The sequence below is a fragment of the Nerophis lumbriciformis genome, linkage group LG26 (genome assembly GCF_033978685.3).
Source record: "Nerophis lumbriciformis linkage group LG26, RoL_Nlum_v2.1, whole genome shotgun sequence".
Taxonomy (NCBI): Eukaryota; Metazoa; Chordata; class Actinopteri; order Syngnathiformes; family Syngnathidae; genus Nerophis; species Nerophis lumbriciformis.
This window is the reverse complement of record NC_084573.2, coordinates 34,505,152-34,532,628: the sequence shown is the minus strand read 5'-3', so window position 1 is coordinate 34,532,628 and position 27,477 is coordinate 34,505,152. Positions and strand designations below refer to the sequence as shown.

General features: G+C 41.1%; 1 protein-coding gene across 3 annotated transcripts in view; it reads left to right on the top strand.

The window, feature by feature from the left end:
- Nucleotides 1–27,477, top strand: part of kif20a (kinesin family member 20A) — a 42,587-nt gene that overhangs the window by 8,733 nt on the left and 6,377 nt on the right. For all 3 annotated transcript variants that reach the window (XM_061986993.2, XM_061986995.2, XM_061986996.2), the window contains exons 3-16: nucleotides 5,930–6,064; nucleotides 6,159–6,278; nucleotides 6,375–6,513; nucleotides 9,732–9,907; nucleotides 9,979–10,069; nucleotides 13,511–13,723; nucleotides 16,076–16,187; nucleotides 18,259–18,333; nucleotides 18,405–18,548; nucleotides 18,628–18,796; nucleotides 18,868–19,026; nucleotides 25,486–25,625; nucleotides 25,716–25,818; nucleotides 25,902–26,103. In XM_061986993.2, coding sequence (XP_061842977.2) covers nucleotides 5,930–6,064; nucleotides 6,159–6,278; nucleotides 6,375–6,513; nucleotides 9,732–9,907; nucleotides 9,979–10,069; nucleotides 13,511–13,723; nucleotides 16,076–16,187; nucleotides 18,259–18,333; nucleotides 18,405–18,548; nucleotides 18,628–18,796; nucleotides 18,868–19,026; nucleotides 25,486–25,625; nucleotides 25,716–25,818; nucleotides 25,902–26,103 — 1,978 coding nt within the window. The remainder of the gene's footprint in view (nucleotides 1–5,929; nucleotides 6,065–6,158; nucleotides 6,279–6,374; nucleotides 6,514–9,731; nucleotides 9,908–9,978; nucleotides 10,070–13,510; nucleotides 13,724–16,075; nucleotides 16,188–18,258; nucleotides 18,334–18,404; nucleotides 18,549–18,627; nucleotides 18,797–18,867; nucleotides 19,027–25,485; nucleotides 25,626–25,715; nucleotides 25,819–25,901; nucleotides 26,104–27,477) is intronic.

Here is a 27,477-nt window from a genome sequence, read left to right as displayed (position 1 = left end):
AGTCCAGTCCACAGTGGATCTAACATAATAGTGAGAGTCCAGTCCATAGTGGATCTAACATAATAGTGAGAGTCCTGTCCATAGTGGATCTAACATAAAAGTGAGAGTCCAGTCCATAGTGGATCTAACATAATAGCGAGAGTCCAGTCCATAGCGGATCTAACATAATAGTGAGAGTCCAGTCCATAGTGGATCTAACATAATAGTGAGAGTCCAGTCCATAGTGGATCTAACATAATAGTGAGAGTCCAGTCCATAGTGGATCTAACATAATAGTGAGAGTCCAGTCCATAGTGGATCTAACATAATAGTGTGAGAGTCCAGTCCATAGTGGATCTAACATAATAGTGAGAGTCCTGTCCATAGTGGATCTAACATAATAGTGAGAGTCCTGTCCATAGTGGATCTAACATAATAGTGAGAGTCCAGTCCATAGTGGATCTAACATAATAGTGAGAGTCCATTCCATAGTGGATCTAACATAATAGTGAGAGTCCAGTCCATAGTGGATCTAACATAAAAGTGAGAGTCCAGTCCATAGTGGATCTAACATAAAAGTGAGAGTCCAGTCCATAGTGGATCTAACATAATAGCGAGAGTCCAGTCCATAGTGGATCTAACATAAAAGTGAGAGTCCAGTCCATAGTGGATCTAACAAAGAAGTGAGGGTCCAGTCCATAGTAGATCCAACATAATAGTGAGAGTCCAGTCCGTAGTGGATCCAACATAAAAGTGAGAGTCCAGTCCATAGTGGATCTAACATAATAGCGAGAGTCCAGTCCATAGTGGATCTAACATAATAGCGAGAGTCCAGTCCATAGTGGATCTAACATAAAAGTGAGAGTCCAGTCCATAGTGGATCTAACATAATAGCGAGAGTCCAGTCCATAGTGGATCTAACATAAAAGTGAGAGTCCAGTCCATAGTGGATCTAACATAATAGTGTGAGAGTCCAGTCCATAGTGGTTCTAACATAATAGTGTGAGAGTCCAGTCCATAGTGGATCTAACATAATAGTGAGAGTCCAGTCCATAGTGGATCTAACATAATAGTGAGAGTCCTGTCCATAGTGGATCTAACATAAAAGTGAGAGTCCAGTCCATAGTGGATCTAACATAATAGTGAGAGTCCAGTCCATAGTGGATCTAACATAATAGTGTGAGAGTCCAGTCCATAGTGGTTCTAACATAATAGTGTGAGAGTCCAGTCCATAGTGGATCTAACATAATAGTGAGAGTCCAGTCCATAGTGGATCTAACATAATAGTGAGAGTCCTGTCCATAGTGGATCTAACATAAAAGTGAGAGTCCAGTCCATAGTGGATCTAACATAATAGCGAGAGTCCAGTCCATAGTGGATCTAACATAATAGTGAGAGTCCAGTCCATAGTGGATCTAACATAATAGTGAGAGTCCAGTCCATAGTGGATCTAACATAATAGTGAGAGTCCAGTCCATAGTGGATCTAACATAATAGTGAGAGTCCAGTCCATAGTGGATCTAACATAATAGTGTGAGAGTCCAGTCCATAGTGGATCTAACATAATAGTGTGAGAGTCCAGTCCATAGTGGATCTAACATAATAGTGAGAGTCCAGTCCATAGTGGATCTAACATAATAGTGAGAGTCCTGTCCATAGTGGATCTAACATAAAAGTGAGAGTCCAGTCCATAGTGGATCTAACATAATAGCGAGAGTCCAGTCCATAGTGGATCTAACATAATAGTGAGAGTCCAGTCCATAGTGGATCTAACATAATAGTGAGAGTCCAGTCCATAGTGGATCTAACATAATAGTGAGAGTCCAGTCCATAGTGGATCTAACATAATAGTGAGAGTCCAGTCCATAGTGGATCTAACATAATAGTGTGAGAGTCCAGTCCATAGTGGATCTAACATAATAGTGTGAGAGTCCAGTCCATAGTGGATCTAACATATTAGTGAGAGTCCAGTCCATAGTGGATCTAACATATTAGTGAGAGTCCAGTCCATAGTGGATCTAACATAATAGTGTGAGAGTCCAGTCCACAGTGGATCTAACATAATAGTGAGAGTCCAGTCCATAGTGGATCTAACATAATAGTGTGAGAGTCCAGTCCATAGTGGATCTAACATAATAGTGAGAGTCCTGTCCATAGTGGATCTAACATAATAGTGAGAGTCCAGTCCATAGTGGATCTAACATAATAGTGAGAGTCCAGTCCATAGTGGATCTAACATAAAAGTGAGGGTCCAGTCCATAGTGGATCTAACATAATAGTGAGAGTCCAGTCCATAGTGGATCTAACATAAAAGTGAGAGTCCAGTCCATAGTGGATCTAACATAAAAGTGAGAGTCCAGTCCATAGTGGATCTAACATAATAGTGAGAGTCCAGTCCATAGTGGATCTAACATAAAAGTGAGGGTCCAGTCCATAGTGGATCTAACATAAAAGTGAGAGTCCAGTCCATAGTGAATCTAACATAATAGTGAGAGTCCGGTCCATAGTGGATCTAACATAAAAGTGAGGGTCCAGTCCATAGTGGATCTAACATAATAGTGAGAGTCCAGTCCATAGTGGATCTAACATAATAGTGAGAGTACAGTCCATAGTGGATCTAACATAAAAGTGAGAGTCCAGTCCATAGTGGATCTAACAAAAAAGTGAGAGTCCAGTCCATAGTGGATCTAACATAAAAGTGAGAGTCCCGTCCATAGTGGATCTAACATAATAGCGAGAGTCCAGTCCATAGTGGATCTAACATAAAAGTGAGAGTCCAGTCCATAGTGGATCTAACATAATAGTGAGAGTCCGGTCCATAGTGGATCTAACGTAAAAGTGAGGGTCCAGTCCATAGTGGATCTAACATAAAAGTGAGAGTCCAGTCCATAGTGGATCTAACATAATAGTGAGAGTCCGGTCCATAGTGGATCTAACATAAAAGTGAGGGTCCAGTCCATAGTGGATCTAACATAATAGTGAGAGTCCAGTCCATAGTGGATCTAACATAATAGTGAGAGTACAGTCCATAGTGGATCTAACATAAAAGTGAGAGTCCAGTCCATAGTGGATCTAACATAAAAGTGAGGGTCCAGTCCATAGTGGATCTAACATAATAGTGAGAGTCCAGTCCATAGTGGATCTAACATAATAGTGAGAGTCCAGTCCATAGTGGATCTAACATAAAAGTGAGAGTCCAGTCCATAGTGGATCTAACAAAAAAGTGAGAGTCCAGTCCATAGTGGATCTAACATAAAAGTGAGAGTCCCGTCCATAGTGGATCTAACATAATAGCGAGAGTCCAGTCCATAGTGGATCTAACATAATAGCGAGAGTCCAGTCCATAGTGGATCTAACATAAAAGCGAGAGTCCAGTCCATAGTGGATCTAACATAATAGCGAGAGTCCAGTCCATAGTGGATCTAACATAATAGCGAGAGTCCAGTCCATAGTGGGTCTAACATAATAGTGAGAGTCCAGTCCATAGTGGATCTAACATAATAGAGTCCAGTCCATAGTGGATCTAACATAATAGCGAGAGTCCAGTCCATAGTGGATCTAACATAATAGTATTTGGGTTACAAATATTTTTTGCAAACCAGTAATTATAATCCGCAAATAAAGTGTTGTTGTTGAGTGTCGGTGCTCTCTCGAGCTCGGCAGACTAACCATGTAATACTCTTCCATATCAGTAGGTGGCAGCATGTAGCAAATTGCTTTGTAGATGTCGGGAACAGGGTTTGTTGTCGTGATCACAATATGCAGAGAACAGCGGGAGGCAGGGTGCAGGTAAAAAGGTGTCTAATGCTAAAACCAAAAATAAACAAAAGGCGAGTGCCCCTGAGAAAAGGCATTAGAGCTTAGGGAAGGCTATGCAGCACGAAACTGAAACTGAACTGGCGACAAAGTAAACAAAAATAATGCTGGACGACAGCAAAGACTTACAGCGTGTGGAGCAGAGACGGCGTCCACAAAGTACACTTGAACATGACATGACAATCGACAATGTCCACACAAAAAAAGATAGCAGCAACTTAAATATTCTTGATTGCTAAAACAAAGCAGGTGCGGGGAATATCGCTTAAAGGAAGACAGGAAAATACCAACAAAACAGGAAAAGCCACCAAAATAGGAGCGCAAGACAAGAACTAAAACACAAACAATCTCCAAATAAGTCAGGGTGTGATGTGACAGTACACCTACTTTGAGACAAGAGCTATAGTGATGCATGTTTGGTAGGGCTGCAGCTAACGATTATTTTTCTATCGATTAATCTATAGATTATTTTTTTCGATTAATCGGTTAATCTATAGATTATTTTTTCGATTAATAGATTATTTTTCTTTTTACCGATTTTTTTTTTTATATTTAAAATGAAGAGGAAAAAATAAATGTAGGCCAGTTTTTTCAAAAGGCATGGCTTTTATTTACAAAAAAAAAAGTATGCCCACTCAGTCAACATTGACAACAACATGACAAAATATTCTGTAACAATGTAAACATTTAAAACTTTTAACATTTAACAAAATTAAAAGTAGCTTATTTGCTTTTTAATGTGCAAATATAAAAGTAAACATCCAGTGCAAATCTTAATATTCTGGAATAGTATAAGCATTTCAAAAGTAAAAGTATTGCTTATTTTGCTTTAAAATGTGCAAAAATAAAGATAAACATCCAATACAAAAAAGTGCAAAACGGAAATATTCTGTAACAAGTGTAAACATTTCAACAAAAGTAAAAGTATTGCTTATTTGCTAAAATGTGCAAAAATAAAGCTAAACATCCAATACAAAAAAGTGTACAGTGTAAACATTTCAACAAAAGTAAAAGTATTGCTTATTTTGCTTAATAACACAACAATGATAGTATGATTAAAGTGAAAGTTAATTGTTCTTTTGTACATAGTATATGTAACTGTTAATGTTGTAAAAGGTATTTGCACAACTAATTAACGTTAGCGTTTGTGACACGTCTTGTGCCGTGGGGTTCTTTCAGGACCGACAGACTTAACGGCAGACGGCTTTGCCAGGTTTACAATCTTTTAATTTTACACAAAATCTTTTCTCTTCCAACTGCGCGGATCGCGCACCTGGGCACGATTGCGGCGTCGCTCCCGGCGCGCCCCGCCTCGCCGCTCGCTCGCCGCCTCTCCACAGCGTTAAAGAGGAGCGCGTCTTTGTAAACAGTGAACAGGCACGCCAAACGCGCCTCTCAGAGCGAAACGGTGCTTTAGTTTATGAATTTACAACGCAGATACAAATGACACATTCATGTTTTTGTGTAATAATGACAACGTATACGCACGCGGACGATTGACTTGTTGATGGTGATGGCAAGAACGCTGTCGGGGGTTTTCTTTTCAAATGTTCGTTCATAGCCGTTGTGCTGCTATGATAGGCCATTTCCGCTCGACACAGTGTGCATACAACAACATTATTAGGCCGTTTATTGAAATACTCCCACACTTTTGACGACTTTTGGCGTGCTTTTTTCCCCTCGCTCGCATCGTCTGCTTTGCGCTCCGCCATGACAGTAAAGTAGAGTGACGTAAATATGCGACGCACAAAAACGGCGTCGACGTATTTACGTAACCGATGACGTCGACTACGTCGACGCGTCGTTTCAGCCTTAATGCTTGGTTATGCTTTAAATTCATATCCAACAATTGCGAAAACGACTTTTTATTGTCTACTGAGTTTCATTTTTTAATGATTTCTGCTGGTGGCGTGCCTCCGCATTTTTTTCAATGAAAAAAATGTGGCTCAAAAAAGTTTGAAAAACACTGCAGTAGACACATCTCTGCTTGATATGAACCAACAGCACTTTTGCTAGTTACAGCCAGTTTTCTCCAAAATGTGTCAAGCCAAAGCCACTTTATTGGTATATTTTGTTATCGTGTCAATTGATAAATTGCTCACTTCTTTCAGCTGTCGATGCGTTTGTGTCACAGGAAACGGCTGTGAAATCAGCATTGATGGGACCGGGCAGCAGCAGTGGCGGTGGTAAGGACGACCCAGAGAGGGTGAAGGTGTTCCTACGCATCCGACCCCTCACAGAGTGTGAGAGAGAAAGGGGCGAAGAGCAGGTTCGATTTCAGACGCCAAGCCATTTTGCTGGTCTTGTTTGTGTGTGTGTGTGTGTGTGTGTGTGTGTCGTCTAATGTGCTTGCTCCTTTTTAGGGTTGTGTGAACATCCAAGATGACGAGAACTTGCTGCTCAAAGCGCCCAAGTGCTCCCAAAACACAAAGATGGCAGAGAGAGGCATCTCTCCGAGCATGCACAAGTTCACTTTCTCCAAGGTGAGGGAAAAGACATCAAACCATTGAGGTCCTTTTATGAAGAGACAGAAAAATATGGTCACAAATACACTTGCTGTTGCTGCTCTTCTGAATCAGATTCTGGGACCAGAGACCACACAGCAGCACTTTTATGAGTGCACCATGAAAGAGATGGTCAAAAATGTGCTCCAAGGAGAGAACCGACTGCTTTACACTTACGGCGTCACTAATTCTGGGAAGACTTACACAGTTCAAGGTAAGATTCTATAGCCAGTAAGGGTGTAACGGTACGTGTATTTGTATTGAACCATTTCGGTACGGGGGGTTCGGTTCGGAGGTGTACCGAACGTGTTTCCACACGGACACATACCTGCCAACTACTCCAGTTTTCCCGTAATTAGTACGGTTTTCATCAACCTATTCCGGGTTACGGTTGCAGTGATAAAAAATACGGTTTTTCATTCATTAATTTTTTTTTTTTTTTTAAGTTTTATTCACGAAATCGCGTAACAACAATGACAATCGACACTGCTTCCGGTAACTTCCTATCGAGCCATTCCGAATGCCATGCGCGAGGCTATTTATAGCACCGCTGCCAAGCACGAGGCACCTGTTGCCATTGTTTCCAAACGAGCGAACGATCACGGAATCAGCCGGAGAAAAATCGCATACGAGTTTTAAACCGAAAAGAAAACTGCAGTCATTCTGTGAAGAATATTCAAAAGCCTATCCGGGAATAATTATCCGTTCCAAAAAGGGTGAAAACTACGCGAATTGCACCTTGTGCAGACAAGATTTTTCGATCGGACACGGAGGAATTAGCGATGTAAAAGACCACGTTGGGACAAAAAAACACAAGTCTAATGCCGTTGCTAGCGATACAAGTGGAAAACTTTCAACGTTTTTCGTCGCCCAAACAGATTCTTTGGATGTGATAAATGCCGAAGTTTTATTTACGGAGGCAATAATTGAGCAAACAAAAAGGTGATGACACCAATGTTATCTATTGGAATTGTTTAGTACTGTTATACTGTTAAAAGTGTTTATACTATTTATGTCCAAGTTGAAGAAATCTTGTTAAATGTTGACAGCATAACTACCAAAATACAGAAGTATGTCCTTAATATTTTTGCAGTGCTATTTCTGTTGAAAAGTTCAAATGATTACATTAGAGATGTGATGTGCCACTTTTCAAGTGTCTGATGGCTTAAATTAATTTTCATAAATTTTTCATATTTTGAATTCTTTTGAAAGGCTTACAAAAAAACTACATTTGAATTGTAATTCCATGCTATTGACAGGACTATTAATTTTAATGAAGTTAGCTTACCATGTTTACAGTATGATAATTGTGATAGAAATGTGAATTTTAGGCACAGAATATTTTTTTTACAATTGAACAAGGCAGTAGATTATACAAGCTTGGACAGAAAGTTAATAATGACACCAATTTTTTTTTTAAATGGAATTGTTTAGTACTGTTTTACCATTTGTTTACTGTAAAAAGTGTTTATACTGTTTATACTTTCAATTAACAAATTGAAGTCTTGTGAAAGGTTGACAGGATAACTGGCATTAACTGTCAAAATAATTTCAAACTATTGAAGTTAGCTTACAGAATAAACATGTCAATCAACCCATATGATTTTTGCTGTAATATTTTTGTTTTGAAAAGTCACTGTGACTGATAGAAAAGTGATGGTTTTAGCAACATTTTAACCTGTCTGAATGCTAATCATTTTGCGTCGGGGGGCGAAGGAACCCCCCCACCAGGACTTTGTCCTGGACCTACCGGGGCCTGCGGCCCTTGGACCCTGGCTACTAGGTTTTTCTGATTTCAAAAGTTGGCAGGTATGCTCCTACAACATGTAAAAGCCAGAGCTGGAAGACTCTCCTGCCTCGTTAAGATCTCCCGTTTGGGAACATTTCGGTTTCGCGGTGCGATACAAGAATGGATAACATCGCTTCAACGAAGAGAAAGACGAACAAACACAGCTCCCACCGCATTCAAGCAGCCTCTCCTCGGCGAGTCAGGCAGGGCTAAAGCAATAACAAATGTTTTTATAGCAGCAGATTTAAGACCATATTGCATTAAAAACTAGATTCTGAGCCACTTCTATGGTGGAAGAACAATGAGCCCATATATCCTCTTACTGCCAAGTTCGCCAGGGACTACCTCGCAAAGTTAATCTGAGGCTGAGTTGACTTGAAACTGTTTAATGTTGCACTTTTTGTATGTAGAAGAAAAGTTTTGTCATTTTATTTAATCTGAGCAACAACTTGAAGCAGTTTAATGTTGCACTTTATATGTAGAAAGGTTTTGTTAAGAAACCAATTCTGAGCCTCATCTTATTTAGTTTTTATTTGATATATTTTGACTGCATGGACCCTGTGTGTATATGTATGTTATTATGTTAAAAGGATAAAGCCATCGTTTACAAATTTTGGTAAATAAACAGTGTTGGGTTAGTTACTGAAAACCAGTAACTAGTTAGTTACTAGTTAATTTCAAAAGTAACTCCGTTACTAACATCAAAAAGTAATGCGTTACTGTGAAAAGTAACTATTTAGTTAGTTCTTTTTTTTTTTTAAGGCTCCCATTAATACCCTTTTAGCCTTCATGTCAGTACTGTTATTGCAGCGGAGAATAATACAATGTGTTTATCAACTTGACATGCATTTGCATCACTGAACTCAGAAAGCAATGTGGTCCACATACAACACACAAAGACAAAGATATGTTTTAAAGGGCCAATTTATTTCAGGCCAGAACAAATTGACAAAACTATTGTTAAATAGCTGCAACATAATGGCACTTTAACTTTAAGTAGATAAGATCTTTGATCCTAGACACAACTTACATTTAACTAAAATGTTATTTTCTTTGTGCTCGACAAAAGAAAAGTATTGAGAATGTCTCCATGTTAAGAAACTCGACTTCTGGCTTCGCCATGATGTCTTGTTAGTTGTTGTGTGTGTGTGTGTGTGTGTGTGTGTCCCTTTTAAGATTTGACAGCATGTGATGCGTTTACATGTGAGCGCCCCTCCCCACCCCCACAGAAAGCACGCCTTTTCTTTTCCTTGTGACACAGAAGGACGACACTGCAGCGCTGCAATAAAACACACTCAGATCTTTTGTTTCTAGCCGATCCTACATAAAAAATAACGTAAAATAACGCAGTAATGCATCATGTAGTAACGGTAACTGAGTTACTGAATATCAAAAATAACACGTTGGATTACTAGTTACCGCCGAAACTAACGGCTTTACAAAGTAACGCGTTAGTCCCAACACTGCAAATAAATAACCAGAAAATGTATATTTTGTTTTTTTCTTACTGTACCGAAAATGAACCGAACCGTGACCTCTAAACCGAGGTACGTACCGAACCGAAATTTTTGTGTACCGTTACACCCCTAATAGCCAGTGTTTCACTTTGATTCAACAGGTCTTTCTTAAAATGTTTGTTGCAGGAACTGGTCGCAAGGCGGGCCTTCTGCCCCGAGCTTTAGTATCTCTCTTCAGGAAAGTCCAGGGTCGTCTGTACAGCGCCATGGCCCTGAAGCCCGTCTTGTACAAGGACGTGAAGTACCTGCAGCCCTACGAGGTCAAGGAGGAGGAAATGCGCCGAAGCGCTCTGCTCAAAGAGGTACGCTAACCTAATCCAGGGTGGGAAAATAGCCTTACGGTACTTCAAATGTTCATTTTGTGTGCTTATAGGATGATAATTCCCGTCGAGGCGGCACCTCGATATGGGACAGCGGCGTTGGCGGTCTCTCAACAACGAGCAACATTGCTACCCAACTGGAAGGTGAGCCTGGGCGATATGGCCTAAAATGTGATTTTTTTTTTCTTCCCCCCCCCATACTTTTTAGAGAAACCATTTAATACAAATGACAGAGCTATTCAAAACATGTTTTTCTTTTATTTGATCACACATTAGTAGTATGAACATCTTACTCTTATCAAGATTCTCATTTGAATAATGTTCTTTTTAGACTAGAGATGTCCGATAATGGCTTTTTTGCCGATATTGTCCAACTCTTAATTACCGATTCCGATATCAACCGATACCGATATATACAGTCGTGGAATGAACACATTATTATGCCTAATTTTGTTGTGATGCCCCGCTGGATGCATTAAACAATGTAACAAGGTTTTCCAAAATAAATCAACTCAAGTTATGGAAAAAAAATGCCAACATGGCACTGCCATATTTATTATTGAAGTCACAAAGTGCTTTTTTTTTTTTAACATGCCCCAAAACAGCAGTTTGGAATTTGGGACATGCTCGAGCACGAGGAGGTTGAGGTGGGTGGGGTTGAGTTGGGGGGGGGGGGGGTAGCGGGGGTGTATGTTGTAGCGTCCCGGAAGAGTTAGTGCTGCAAGGGGTTCTGGGTATTTGTTCTGTTGTGTTTATGTTGTGTTACGGTGCGGATATTCTCCCGAAATGTGTTTGTCATTCTTCTTTGGTGTGGGTTCACAGTGTGGCGCATATTTGTAACAGTGTTAAAGTTGTTTATACGGCCACCCTCAGTGTGACCTGTATGGCTGTTGACCAAGTATGCCTTGCATTCACTTGTGTGTGTGAAATGCCGTAGATATTATGTGACTGGGCCGGCACGCAAAGGCAGTGCCTTTAAGGTTTATTGGCGCTCTGTACTTCTCCCTACGTCCGTGTACACAGCGGCGTTTAAACAAGTCATACATTTTACTTTTTGAAACCGATACCGATCATTTCCGATATCACATTTTGAAGCATTTATCGGCCGATATTATCGGACATCCCTAGTTTTATCCGATTACTCGATTACTAAAATAATTTATAACTACAGCCCTGCTATATATCAATGATAATGCAAATAAACCTTTGCAAAAACATTTGTATTTCTTGTTAGGTTTTTTACCTTTTGTAATTTGAAGGTCAACAACTTTGAATTATGCTAAATAAGTTGACAAAGAATAAAATAGACTCTCAATGTCTGTTAGCAAAGATTGCACTTTAATAAATACAGTATTAAACATATTAAAGTGCATTTTTTTTCCCGGTTTGGAAAACTGGGTGGTGCGTTTTGCGGGGTTTTTGTCCTCCCTTTCCAACAAATTTGCCGTAACGGCTGGTTTGTCCAAGTTCATAAGCTCATGTTGCTCATTCGGTTTGGAGTCGAAATATTCCCACATCGGGACGTTTGCCTCTACCTTGAGATGCTTCTCACTAGGGATGTCCCGATCCAGGTTTTTGCACTTCCGATCCGATACCGATATTGTTTTTGCACTTCCGATCCGATACCGATACTGACCGAAACAGATACTGGCCTATCCGAGCATGTATTAAAGTTTAAAGTTATTTAGCCTACTTAGTTGTCAGAATCATGTTGAAAAGGGTTTTAGTACTCTTGATAACAACTAGCCAGCTGAATTAGGGGAGTTTGAATAATACACAATGGTTGGTAACAAGAAACTGACCTGTTTATTCAAGGATAAACACAAAATAGACAAATTTATACATGACAAACAAAAATGGCATCATTGAACTAGGGCTGGGCGATATGGCCTTTTTTTAATATTGCGATATTTTAAGGCCATATTGCGATACACGATATATATCTCGATATTTTGCCTCAGCCTTGAATGAACACTTGATGCATATAATCACAGCAGTATGATGATTCTATGTGTTTTGATTGATTGATTGAGACTTTTATTAGTAGGTTGCACAGTGAAGTACATATTCCGTACAATTGACCACTAAATGGTAACACCCCAATAAGTTTTTCAACTTGTTTAAGTCGGGGTCCACTTAAATTGATTCATGATACAGATATATACTATCAGATATATACTATCATCATAATACAGTCATCACACAAGATAATCACATTGAATTATTTACATTATTTATAATCCAGGGTGTGTAGGGGGGGCGCCGGATGTAAGTGTCAAAAAGACAGTCAAAAGAGTTTGATATGAGAATAAATCTAAAGTTAAAATATAGGGTAGAAATGCACCCATTTGCAGGAAATGTAGTCTTGATTTTCAAAATCTTCTTTCAAGGCTTGCATGTCTACATTAAAACATTCTTCTTCTTACTGCATAAAATATATGCTACTTTTAAACTTTCATGCAGAGAAGGAAATCACAACTAAAAAAATCACTATTTTTTTCATACGGTGTTGATCTGGAAATGTTTGCCTCGGCATTTTGATGGTGTGGACGTGTGGCACCGAATTGAGATAAGCGTCTCGACAGACGTCACAATATTTGAACAATGATGACGAAAACGGTTTTCTCTGTCGTGTCCGTGTGTCGAAAATTGTTATGCGCTTATTTTTTTATTTGATTTTGTGCGTGGCATAGATTTGCTATGCGCAATTGCACAAGCGCGCACCTTAGAGAGAACGTTGGTCACACGGCTGCGCTAGCATCACAGCTAACGTTAGCCATGCTGCTACCTCTCTGCTGGGAGAGGACGTATACGTATGTGACGTATGACGTGACGTGTGTCGTGACAGTATGTGACGTGTGTAAGAAGGTGCGCTTGCTGTCTGTGAGAGGGAGACACAGGAAAGAGTGAGAAGAGCCTGTCGTGTAATGCCAGCAGCTAAAAGCAACTGCGTGAGAATCCACAGACCTGTGGATGTGTTGAAGGTGTGCTGGAAAATGCGGAACGGAAATTAGGGAGCAGCAGAAAAGTGGAATGTATTATTTAAATCAGTGGGTTGGAAAACACGGAGCGGAGTTTTTTTTTTTAACTGGATCTGGATAATTTTTTGGCAAATATCGACGGCCGATCCGATCCAAATATCGGATCGGGACATCCCTACTTCTCACTAGCGACTAGCGGGGCTGTGTCGCTGCTCCCGGTCAGCAGGCCCTCCATTGTGGACGACTGACAAAAGGTTTTACTCCGTTCATTTAATTCTATTGAACAAACCCGCTGAGGTTCTGAGAGCGACGCACTGAGTGAACCCTCTTTCACCCTGTTTGGAAGCACAAGACAAACATTGCAATTTATAAATGCCGGCAAAATTGAGTTCATTTTCATTTGTTTAGTTGATTTATTGATTATCGGCCAAGGCCTATCGAGAGCACGAGCCAATGAGTAAAGTCTGTCATCTTGTTGACGCTTAGTGATGTTTGCACATGTACTACCACACAGCCACTACACTTTGACATTCACACAACAGCCTTCATATGCCAATGCTGGGATTTATATATTTTTTTAAATGTGGAATGTCTGACCATGCAGACTGCGACAGCGTTTGCCTGGAGCCCGACAGCCTGTCGCACAGCGGCGGCGACGACCTGGAGGAAGGGCTGCAGTTCTCCATCTGGGTGTCCTCCTACGAGATCTACAACGAGTTCGTGTACGACCTGCTGGACGCCACGCCCTCCCTCCAGATGAAAAAGAGGATTGCGCTGCGGCTAAGCGAGGACAAGCATGGCAACCCTTATGTGAAGGGTAAGTGCTGTAGATTTAACATTAATGGTGTACTAAGAGGTGCACATTCAATTTATTTACCGTATTTTTCGGATTATAAGTCGCACTGTCCGAAAATGCATAATAAATAAGGAAAAAAAACATATAAGTCACACTGGAGTATAAGTCTCATTTTTGGGGGAAATGTATTTGATAAAAGCCAACACCAAGAATAGACATTTGAAAGGCAATTTAAAATAAATAAAGAATAGTGAACAACAGGCTGAATAAGTGTACGTTATATGAGGCATAAATAACCAACTGAGAACGTGCTGATATACGTCTAGTCTCTTACGTGAATGAGCTAAATAATATTATTTGATATTTTACGGTAATGTGTTAATAATTTCACACAAGTCGCTCCAGAGTATAAATCGCACCCCGGGCCAAACTATGAAAAAAAACTGCGATTTATAATCCGAAAAATACGGTATTCAAACCAAAGGAAGACACTGTTAAAGGGGAACATTATCACCAGACCTATGTAAGCGTCAATATATACCTTGATGTTGCAGAAAAAAGACCATATATTTTTTTAACCCATTTCCGAACTCTAAATGGGTGAATTTTGGCGAATTAAACGCCTTTCTATTATTCGCTCTCGGAGCGATGACGTCACATCGGGAAGCAATCCGCCATTTTCTCAAACACCGAGTCAAATCAGCTCTGTTATTTTCCGTTTTTTCGACTGTTTTCCGTACCTTGGAGACATCATGCCTCGTCTGTGTGTTGTCGGAGGGTGTAACAACACGAACAGGGACGGATTCAAGTTGCACCAGTGGCCCAAAGATGCGAAAGTGGCAAGAAATTGGACGTTTGTTCCGCACACTTTACCGACAAAAGCTATGCTACGACAGAGATGGCAAGAATGTGTGGATATCCTGCGACACTCAAAGCAGATGCATTTCCAACGATAAAGTCAAAGAAATCTGCCGCCAGACCCCCATTGAATCTGCCCGGAGTGTGTGAGCAATTCAGGGACAAAGGACCTCGGTAGCACGGCAAGCAATGGCGGCAGTTTGTTCCCGCAGACGAGCGAGCTAAACCCCCTATTGACCCTAGCTTCCCTGGCCTGCTGACATCAACTCCAAAACTGGACAGATCAGCTTTCAGGAAAAGAGCGCGGATGTGGGTATGTCTACAGAATATATTAATTGATGAAAATTGGGCTGTCTGCACTCTCAAAGTGCATGTTGTTGCCAAATGTATTTCATATGCTGTAAACCTAGTTCATAGTTGTTAGTTTCCTTTAATGCCAAACAAACACATACCAATCGTTGGTTAGAAGGCGATCGCCGAATTCGTCTTCGCTTTCTCCCGTGTCGCTGGCTGTCGTGTCGTTTCGTCGGTTTCGCTTGCATACGGTTCAAACCGATATGGCTCAATAGCTTCAGTTTCTTCTTCAATTTCGTTTTCGCTACCTGCCTCCACACTACAACCATCCGTTTCAATACATGCGTAATCTGTTGAATCGCTTAAGCCGCTGAAATCCGAGTCTGAATCCGAGCTAATGTCGCTATAGCTTGCTGTTCTTTCCGCCATGTTTGTTTGTGTTGGCTTCACTATGTGACGTCACAGGAAAATGGACGGGTGGTTAAAATCAGGCACTTTGAAGCTTTTTTTAGGGATATTGCGTGATGGATAACATTTTGAAAAAAACTTCGAAAAATATAATAAGCCACTGGGAACTGATTTTTAATGGTTTTAACAATTCTGAAATTGTGATAATGTTCCCTTTTAATTGTCTTTGTCAGATAACAAAAATTATGACTCTTAGGTATATACTTGCAAAATGAGCTGCAAAAGCCAGCATGCTAACGTTACCATTCTAACAGTAAGTATGCATCAAGTACCAAAATATACGACTCTGAGGTGTCTACCTGTTTAGCCAAAAAAGCGAACACGTTAACATACTTGCATGCAAACCTTACCATGCTCACAGTTAATGTCTGTAAAGTGCCAAAATAGCAGACTTTGAGATGTACACCTGCAGAATTAGCTTAAAAAGCGCATGTCGAGTACCAAAATATGACTGAATTGTATACCTGCAAAAGATAGGATTCTAGCAATTGACTAACATTAGCCAGGAGCGTTTTGACTTTGGAATGGTTTGGAAATGTGCAAGTTTGAAAAATTGCCCGTTCATTTTGAATGGGAAAAAATGTCGCGGAAAATTTCTGGGAATTTTTGGACAGTTAAAAAATGGTTCCATTCGCTCATAAATGAATGGATGAAAATGTGGGAGAAAAATAGGGCGGAATATTAATTGCAATACAGAATGTATAGCAGTATTTATTGTAAATATAATTTTAAAATGTAATTTGGTTGTGTTAGACCTCACGTGGATCCAAGTCCGCAATGCAGAGGAAGCCTGGAAGATTCTGAGGGCAGGACGTCGTAACCAAAGTTTTGCCAGCACCCACCTTAACCAAAATTCCAGCCGCAGGTAGGTACTTTTTTTTAATCTTCTTTTTTTTTTAAGGTGTTGTTTAGAGATGTCCGATAATGGCTTTTTTTACCGATATCCAATATTCCGATATTATCCAACTCTTAATTACCGATACCGATATCAACCGATACCGATATATACAGTCGTGGAATTAACACATTATTATGCCTAATTTTGTTGTGATGCCCCGCTGGATGCATTAAACCAGGGGTGCTCATTACGTCGATCGCGAGCTACCGGTCGATCTCGGAGGGTGTGTCAGTCGATCACCAGCCAGGCATTAAAAAAATAATCCTAAAAATGAGCGATCATAAATCTTCACTATGACGTCACTTTCGTCACTTGATTGACATTCACGGCACCCAAGGGTCTTCTGAGAAGACGCTGGCTGCTTCCAGCTCATTAAAATTACCGACTGGAAGGCGAGAAACACTTTATTTCAACAGACTCTGGCGCCGTACCTGTCGTCAAAACTCCAAAGACCGACTGCACAGTTGCGCTAACAAAATAGGAGTCTCAGAAAGCTGGCGTGCACAAGCTAGCAAGCTACGGAGTTTGCCGACAATGTATTTCTTGTAAAGTGTATACAAAGGAGTACGGAAGCTGGACAAATAAGATGCCAAAAACCAACCACTTTCATGTGGTATTGGACAGAAAGGAGGACTTTTTTTCTCCTCCATTCGAAAATGCGGACATTATCAGCACCACTGTCTGATTCCTATCAATGCAAGTCATCAGAATCAGGTAATACACCAACTTATATTCTTGTCTTCATGAAAGAAAGGAATCTATGTGTTAAACATGCTTGTATTATCTTTAAACACCTTTAAGTTGTTAACAATATTAACTATATGTATTAAACATTCTTGTATTATCATTAAACACCTTTAATTTTTTAACAATATTAACTATGTGTTAAACATGCTTGTATTATCATTAAACACCTTTAACTTGTTAACAATATTAACTATATGTATTAAACATGCTTGTATTATCATTAAACACCTTTAATTTTTTTAACAATATTAATTATGTGTTAAACATGCTTGCATTATCTTTAAACACCTTTAACTTGTTAACAATATTAACTATATGTATTAAACATACTTGTATTATCATTAAACATCTTTAATTTTTTAACAATATTAACTATATGTGTTAAACATGCTTGTATTATCATTAAACACCTTTAACTTGTTAACAAAAACATATATTTCATAAATAAGTAAATGTAAATTATATATATGAATGAGGTAGATCCCCACGACTTGATCAATTGAAAAGTAGCTCGCCTGCAGAAAAAGTGTGAGCACCCCTGCATTAAACAATGTAACAAGGTTTTCCAAAATAATTAAACTCAAGTTATGGAAAAAAAAAAATGCCAACATTGCACTGCCATATTTATTATTGAAGTCACAAAGTGCATTATTTTTTTTAACATGCCTCAAAACAGCAGCTTGGAATTTGGGACATGCTCTCCCAGAGAGAGCATGAGGAAGTTGAGGTGGGCGTGGTTGGGGTTGGGGGGCGGCAAGGTTGAGGTGTGGGGTGGCGGAGTATATTGTAGCGTCCCGGAAGAGTTAGTGCTGCAAGGGGTTCTGGGTATTTGTTCTGTTGTGTTTATGTTGTGTTACGGTGCGGATGTTCTCCCGAAATGTGTTTGTCATTCTTGTTTGGTGTGGGTTCACAGTGTGGCGCATATTTGTAACAGTGTTAAAGTTCTTTATGCGGCCACCCTCAGTGTGACCTGTATGGCTGTTGACCAAGTATGCCTTGCATTCACTTGTGTGTGTGAAATGCCGTAGATATTATGTGACTGGGCCGGCACGCAAAGGCAGTGCCTTTTTAAGGTTTATTGGCGCTCTGTACTTCTCCCTACGTCCGTGTACCACTCCGTATAGCGGCGTTTTAAAAAGTCATTAATTTTTCCTTTTTGAAACTGATACCGATAATTTCCGATATTAAATTTTAAAGCATTTATCGGCTGATATTATCAGCAGTCCGATATTATCGGACATCCCCTAGTATCGATTTATTCTCTGACAGTTTTTCATTGTCTGCTTTTCAGCCACAGCATTTTCTCCGTCCGTGTCATGCGCATCCGCCCAAATGAAGATTCCGATCCCAACGTGCACATCAGCGAGTAAGTGTCCGCAATGTTCGGTGTTTAGTCTTTTGCCTTCGGTTATTCCCCATTTTCCTTGTTTTCTGCAGACTAACGGTGTGCGACCTTGCCGGGACGGAACGCTGCAAACAGCAGCGCAACGGCGACAGGATGAGGGAAGCCAGCAACATCAACGCCTCCCTGTTGGCGCTGGGCCGCTGTATCGCTGTCCTCAGGCACAACCAGACCAACAAGTACTCGCGCTCTTTATTTGTTCGACCAAAAACTGCAACGCTGCCAGCGACAGAGCGACTAATATTTCACCATCTGCAGGTCACGCCCCCCTCAAGTGGTGCCCTTCAGGGACAGCAAGCTGACCCGCGTGCTTCAGGGCTTCTTCTGCGGCCAAGGGACGTCCAGCATGGTGGTCAACATCAACACGTGTGCCTCAATCTACGATGAGACTCTCCAGGCGCTCAAGTTCTCAGCTATTGCTTCCCAAGTAAGAACACAGCCAGCGATGCATATCAAACGGATGGGGAGGAAATGTATAACTGTCCTGTTTCCTTCCAGCTGGTCCATGGTCCTTCCACAAAGTGCAGAGTGGCCTACATCCTGTCTCTTCTGCGGGAGCCTGCCAATGGGAATGACAGCACAGTGTTGGAGGAAGAGGCTGATGATGATGATGACGATGACGTGGAGGATGGGGATATCTCCATGTTGGAAACGGAGGTACAGCTTGGTTTTAAGTTGGTTTTGCAATAGGAACAATATTAGGGCGATATTGCCTTTTTTTAATATGTGGATATTTTTATGCCATGTCACGATACACCATATATATCTGGATGTTTTGCCTTAGCCTTGAATGAACACTTGATGCATATAATCACAGCAGTATGATGATTCTATGCGTCTACATTAAAACATTCTTCTTCATACTGCATTAAAGGGGAACATTATCACCAGACCTATGTAAGCGTCAATATATACCTTGATGTTGCAGGAAAAAAAGACCATATACTTTTTTTTAACCGATTTCCGATCTCTAAATGGGTGAATTTTGGCGGATTAAACGCCTTTCTATTATTCGCTCTCGGAGCGATGACGTCACATCGGGAAGCAATCCGCCATTTTCTCAAACACTGAGTCAAATCAGCTCTGTTATTTTCCGTTTTTTTCGACTGTTTTCCGTACCTTGGAGACGCCGTGTTTGCTCCACAGTAAGTCTTTGCTGTCCTCCAGCATTCTGTTTTTGTTTACTTTGCAGCCAGTTCAGTTTTAGTTTCGTTCTGCATAGCCTTCCCCAAGCTTCAATGCCTTTTCTTAGGGGCACTCGCCTTTTGTTTATTTTTGGTTTAAAGGGGAACATTATCACCAGACCTATGTAAGCGTCAATATATACCTTGATGTTGCAGAAAAAAGACCATATATTTTTTTAACCGATTTCCGAACTCTAAATGGGTGAATTTTGGCGAATTAAACACCTTTCTATTATTCGCTCTCGGAGCGATGACGTCACATCGGGAAGCAATCCGCCGTTTTCTCAAACACATTACAAACACCGAGTCAAATCAGCTCTGTTATTTTCCGTTTTTTCGACTGTTTTCCGTACCTTGGAGACATCATGCCTCGTCGGTGTGTTGTCGGAGGGTGTAACAACACGAACAGGGACGGATTCAAGTTGCACCAGTGGCCCAAAGATGCGAAAGTGGCAAGAAATTGGACGTTTGTTCCGCACACTTTACCGACGAAAGCTATGCTACGACAGAGATGGCAAGAATGTGTGGATATCCTGCGACACTCAAAGCAGATGCATTTCCAACGATAAAGTCAAAGAAATCTGCCGCCAGACCCCCATTGAATCTGCCGTAGTGTGTGAGCAATTCAGGGACAAAGGACCTCGGTAGCACGGCAAGCAATGGCGGCCGTTTGTTCCCGCAGACGAGCGAGCTAAACCCCCTGGATGTCTTGGCTCACACCGTCCCTTATGCCACCGAAGATGATCAAGAGAAGAATATCGACCCTAGCTTCCCTGGCCTGCTGACATCAACTCCAAAACTGGACAGATCACCTTTCAGGAAAAGAGAGCGGATGAGGGTATGTCTACAGAATATATTAATTGATGAAAATTGGGCTGTCTGCACTCTCAAAGTGCATGTTGTTGCCAAATGTATTTCATATGCTGTAAACCTAGTTCATAGTTGTTAGTTTCCTTTAATGCCAAACAAACACATACCAATCGTTGGTTAGAAGGCGATCGCCGAATTCGTCCTCGCTTTCTCCCGTGTCGCTGGCTGTCGTGTCGTTTTCGCTTGCATACGATTCAAACCGATATGGCTCAGTAGCTTCAGTTTCTTCTTCAATTTGGTTTTCGCTACCTGCCTCCACACTACAACCATCCGTTTCAATACATGCGTAATCTGTTGAATCGCTTAAGCTGCTGAAATCCGAGTCTGAATCCAAGCTAATGTCGCTATAGCTTGCTGTTATGCTATGCGTCATGTTTGTTTGTGTTGGCGTCACTATGTGACGTCACAGGAAAATGGACAGGTGTATATAACGATGGTTAAAATCAGGCACTTTGAAGCTTTTTTTAGGGATATTGCGTGATGGGTAACATTTTGAAAAAAACTTCGAAAAATAAAATAAGCCACTGGGAACTGATTTTTAATGGTTTTAACCCTTCTGAAATTGTGATAATGTTCCCCTTTAATATATGCTACTTTTAAACTTTCATACAGAGGGAAATCACATCTAAGTCAATTTGGCAAAAGTGTATTTATTAAACCGTTATTAAGCAGTGGCACAAACATTCATGTCATTTCAAAACAGAAAGTGCAAGATTGTCAGACATTTTAAAACAAGCTATGAGTGCACTTATGTGCATGTCACTAAGATGACATATCAAAACAACACTCAATTAAAGTGCACTTTTTGTACACAACGCCACTACAATAGTTTAAAACAAATATAAAGTGCACTTTTGTGCATGATGTCACACAAGATATTTCAATAAGTGTCAAATAAAAATGAGCTGCATAATAGGAAATCAAATAGTGTATGTCTTTCGCTATGTGGTAGGTTCCTGCGGACGTTATCTCCTTCTGTTGTTGACTATTTGTTTCATACGGTGTTGATGTAGAAATGGTTGCCTCTGCATTTTGTTGGTGTGGCACCGAACGGAGATGTTGACATGCGGAGTTTCAAGCACTCTTCATTCTCTAGCGCAGGGGTCGGGAACCTTTTTGGCTGAGAGAGCCACGAAAGCCAAATATTTAAAAATGTATTTCCGTGAGAGCCATATAATAGTTTTTAACACTGAATACAACTAAATGCGTGCATTTTTAAGTAAGACCAACATTTTTAGAGTATAATAAGTCTCTTAATATTTTTAATAACATTGTTGAGCGTGGCTACCGCTGCTGCCGCTTACTGCTCCCCTCACCTCCCAGGGGATGGGTCAAATGCAGAGGACAATTTCACCACACCTACTGTGGTACTTTAACTTTAACATACCGTATTTTCCGCACCATAAGCCGCCCTGAGTTATAAGCCGCGCCTTCAATGAACGGCATATTTCAAAACTTTGTCCACCTATAAGCCGCCCCGTGTTATAAGCCGCATCTAACTGCGCTAAAGGAATGTCAAAAAAACAGATAGGTCAGTCAAACTTTAATAATATATTAAAAACCAGCGTGATGTGGGCGCGCATGGAGTCGTATATCAACATGGACGGAGCTGCGTGAAAAAAGCCACCCGGCCTCTTCGCGTAAACTTAAACTTACCTTAACCACTCGCTCATCTTTTCTTCATCCATCCATCCCTTCGAGTTAGCTTTTATGATGACGCCGGCTGGAAAGGTCTCTTTTGGCAAGGTCTTCCTTTTGAATATCACCATGGGTGGAAGTTTCTGGCCATTAGCATGGCAAGCTAGAACCACAGTGAAGGATGACTTCTCATTCCCTGTGGTGCGAATATTCACCGTACGTGCTCCCGTTGTATCCACAGTGCGGTTCACAGGAATGTCAAAAGTCAGTGGAACCTCGTCCATGTTGATAATGTTCTCTGGCCGGATCTTTTTTTCAGCTATCTTGTTTTTACAATATGCACGGAAAGTAGCCAGCTTTTCTTGAAAGTCTTTAGGCAGTTGCTGTGAAATAGTAGTCCGTGTGCGGATGGAGAGATTGCGTCTTTTCATGAACCGGAACCCTGTCGCTTAGTAGGAGCCAATATTGTGGTCTTTACAGATGTAAACACACAAAGGAAATGAAACGTAATATCCGCGCGCTTCTTCTACGCGGGCGGGTGGTTGCTTACAGTAGAAGAAGAAGCGCTTCCTGTTCTATGGGGGCGGGTGCTTACCTTGGCGGTTGCTTGCGTAGAAGAAGAAGCACTTCCTCTTCTACGGGGAAAAAAGATGGCGGCTGTTTACCGTAGTTGCGAGACCGAAACTTTATGAAAATGAATCTTAATATTAATCCATATATAAAGCGCACCGGGTTATAAGCCGCACTGTCAGCTTTTGAGTAAATTTGTGGTTTTTAGGTGCGGCTAATAGTGCGGAAAATACGGTACTTCTGAAGCTAACCAATAATAAATAAAATACTTCTTACCATTAATGCGACTTCTTGAACAGGTGCGGTAGAAAATGGATGGATGGATTAAAATGCATGAGAATATTTTCTCTTTTCAACATTATTTTTAACACTGTAATTACCGGCGGAACTATTCATTACTTATCGTGTTAAGCAATGTCAGCTAAGATTTATCTGAGAGCCAGATGCAGTCATCGAAAGAGCCACAGGTTCCCTACCCCTGCTCGAGCGGGTGACTTTTTAAATGCTACATATTAGCAGTAATGCTACTTTTTGTAGCAACGCTTTTGCCCCACACTTGACATATTACGGTTGTCTGTTCGACGTATTCCCACTTGAAGCCAAACCACCGCCAGACGATGGACCCCCTGCAGTTTTTTTTGGGAATGAATTATTCTTCCTTCATTTGTTACTAGATTCGCACCTTCTTTCTCTCGTATTACCACTCGCACCACAGCTAACGTTACCATGCCGCCACCTGACTGCTCCGCGGGGGCGTATACGTATGTGACGTATGTAAGAACGTGCGCTTGTTTTACGTCTCTGTGAGAAGGAGACACAGGAAAGAGTGAGAAGAGCCTGTAGTGTAATGCCAGCAGCTAAAAGCAACTGCGTGAGAACGTATACTCCAATATCACCAAATAGTCATTTTCTATATCGCACAGAGACAAACCCACGATATATCAAGTACCGCATTTTTCGGAGTATAAGACGCACCGGAGTATAAGTTGCACCTGCCGAAAATGCATGATAAAGAAGGAAAAAAACATTATGGAACTTTCATAAACTATGTCGCAGTTTTTTTCATATAGTCCGAAAAATACGGTATATCGATATATCGCCCAGCTCTAGTTTCAGCGGGTCATTATAAGTCATTACCGTATTTTCTGGACAATAAGGCACTGCCGATTAGCAGGTCTATTTTCATACAAAAGGCGCACTGGATTATAAGGCGCATTAAAGGGGTATATCGGCAGTCCGATATTATCGGACATCTCTACTCATCATCTTAGCCGTTTTATGCTTTTAGATGACTAAAATAAAAATAAAAAGTCTAATCGTTATTGCAATTTTTGGCAGACACAGCTCAATTATGTTCTTTTCTTAAAATTGTCCAACTCTGATTTTCGGACATATTGCCTAATCCCTACTCCGAAGTTGTTGATCATGCTAACCTGCTGGCTATATTTTACACCTTAAAGGGGAACATTATCACAATTTCAGAAGGGTTAAAACCATTAGAAATCAGTTCCCAGTGGCTTATTTAATTTTTCGAAGTTTTTTTCAAAATTTTACCCATCACGCAATATCCCTAAAAAAAAAAAAAAAGCTTCAAAGTGCCTGATTTTAACCATCGTTATATACACCCGTCCATTTTCCTGTGACGTCACATAGTGATGCTAATACAAACATGGCGGAAAGAACAGCAAGGTATAGCAACATTAGATCGGATTCAGACTCGGATTTCAGCGGCTTAAGCGATTCAACAGATTACGCATGTATTGAAACGAATGGTTGTAGTGTGGAGGCAGGTAGCGAAAACCAAATTGAAGAAGAAACTGAAGCTATTGAGCCATATCGGTTTGAACCGTATGCAAGCGAAACCGACAAAAACGACAACAGCCAGCGACACGGGAGAAAGCGAGGACGAATTCGGCGATCGCCTTCTAACCAACGATTGGTATGTGTTTGTTTGGCATTAAAGGAAACTAACAACTATGAACTAGGTTTACAGCATATGAAATACATTTGGCAACAACATGCACTTTGAGAGTGCAGACAGCCCAGTTTTCATCAATTAATATATTCTGTAGACATACCCTCATCCGCGCTCTTTTCCTGAAAGCTGATCTGTCCAGTTTTGGAGTTGATGTCAGCAGGCCAGGGAAGCTAGGGTCGATATTTTTCTCTTGATCATTTTCGGTGGCATAAGGGACGGTGTGAGCCAAGACATCCAGGGGGTTTAGCTCGCTCGTCTGCGGGAACAAACTGCCGCCATTGCTTGCCGTGCTACCGAGGTCCTTTGTCCCTGAATTGCTCACACACTCCGGCAGATTCAATGGGGGTCTGGCGGCAGATTTCTTTGACTTTATCGTTGGAAATGCATCTGCTTTGACTGTCGCAGGATATCCACACATTCTTGCCATCTCTGTCGTAGCATAGCTTTGGTCGGTAAAGTGTGCGGAACAAACGTCCAATTTCTTGCCACTTTCGCATCTTTGGGCCACTGGTGCAACTTGAATCCGTCCCTGTTCGTGTTGTTACACCCTCCGACAACACACCGACGAGGCATGATGTCTCCAAGGTACGGAAAACAGTCGAAAAAACGGAAAATAACAGCTGATTTGACTCGGTGTTTGAGAAAATGGCGGATTGCTACCCGATGTGACGCCACGTTGTGACGTCATCGCTCCGAGAGCGAATATTAGAAAGGCGTTTAATTCGCCAAAATTCACCCATTTAGAGTTCGGAAATCGGTTAAAAAAATATATGGTCTTTTTTCTGCAACATCAAGGTATATATTGACGCTTACATAGGTCTGGTGATAATGTTCCCCTTTAAAGATAGAAGACCTGATGATTTCTGCCTTATGAAGTCTTTGCTGCAGGCCATCGACGTCCTAAAGAGAGAAGTTCATCGTCAGCGGGAAGAAAAAGAGCTTCTTGAGGCCAACGTGAGGAAGGAAGTGGTCTCCGAGATGATGGAAGTCGTGTCAAAAATGCAAGACGATTTCAAGTATGTTGAGGACATATCGTAGTCCCTTGTTTCTACTCTGATATACTCTTTTGGTTTTTTTTCAACCTGAGCTGTGTTGTGGTTCCATAGTGAATACTTGGACTCAGAGAGAGCTCTGCTAGAAGCACGCTCCGACGACAGGATAGAAATCCTGCAGAAACATTTGAAGAAATTCTACGAGCAAGAATTACAAGTAAGAAATTGTTTTCTCATATTTATTCAAATAGTTGGGGATAAATAAAAATGCTGCATTTTGACCGCATCTTTGTGTGGTAGGAGCGTGATCAGGAGATCGAGGAACTGAGCGCTGCCTCGAAGAAGCAGACAGACAATGAAGAGGGCTCCTCCAGCTCCGCCCCCCAACAGCAGGAGCCTGAGGGTCTTCGGCGGTCTAAGCGCCGTACCACCAAGACAGACCCCAGCCAACTGCGCGAGGAGCTGGACAAGTGTCGCGCTGAGCTGCTTAGCAAGACGCAAGGTATGCAGTCTTTGCATCTGGCAATGGGGGCATTAATAACGCATCCATAAAAAGCCCTCAAATGGCCCATTATTGATACTCTATTGTTGTATACCTCTTTGTATCTTACTTATTAACATTTAAAATCCGGTTTTACGCATTAAGAAACCATTAGGTTATGTGTGTGTGTGTGTGTGTACAAACCCCGTTTCCATATGAGTTGGGAAATTGTGTTAGATGTAAATATAAACGGAATACAATGATTTGCAAATCCTTTTCAACCCATATTCAGTTGAATATGCTACAAAGACAACATATTTGATGTTCAAACTGATAAACTTTTTTTTTTTTTGTAAATAATCATTAACTTTAGAATTTGATGCCAGCAACACGTGACAAAGAAGTTGGGAAAGGTGGCAATAAATACTGATAAAGTTGAGGAATGCTCATCAAACACTTATTTGGAACATCCCACAGGTGAACAAGCAAATTGGGAACAGGTGGGTGCCATGATTGGGTATAAAAGTAGATTCCATGAAATGCTCAGTCATTCACAAACAAGGATGGGGCGAGGGTCACCACTTTGTCAACAAATGCGTGAGCAAACTGTTGAACAGTTTAAGAAAAAACTTTCTCAACCAGCCATTGCAAGGAATTTAGGGATTTCACCATCTACGGTCCGTAATATCATCAAAGGGTTCAGAGAATCTGGAGAAATCACTGCACGTAAGCAGCTAAGCCCGTGACCTTCGATCCCTCAGGCTGTACTGCATCAACAAGCGACATCAGTGTGTAAAGGATATCACCACATGGGCTCAGGAACACTTCAGAAACCCACTGTCAGTAACTACAGTTGGTCGCTACATCTGTAAGTGCAAGTTAAAACTCTCCTATGCAAGGCGAAAACCCGTTTATCAACAACACCCAGAAACGCCGTCTGCTTCGCTGGGCCTGAGCTCATCTAAGATGGACTGATACAAAGTGGAAAAGTGTTCTGTGGTCTGACGAGTCCAAATTTCAAATTGTTTTTGGAAACTGTGGACGTCGTGTCCTCCGGACCAAAGAGGAAAAGAACCATTTGGATTGTTATAGGTGCAAAGTTGAAAAGCCAGCATGTGTGATGGTATGGGGGTGTATTAGTGCCCAAGACATGGGTAACTTACACATCTGTGAAGGCGCCATTAATGCTGAAAGGTACATACAGGTTTTGGAGCAACATATGTTGCCATCCAAGCAACGTTACCATGGACGCCCCTGCTTATTTCAGCAAGACAATGCCAAGCCACGTGTTACATCAACGTGGCTTCATAGGAGAGAGTGCGGGTACTAGACTGGCCTGCCTGTAGTCCAGACCTGTCTCCCATTGAAAATGTGTGGTGCATTATGAAGCCTAAA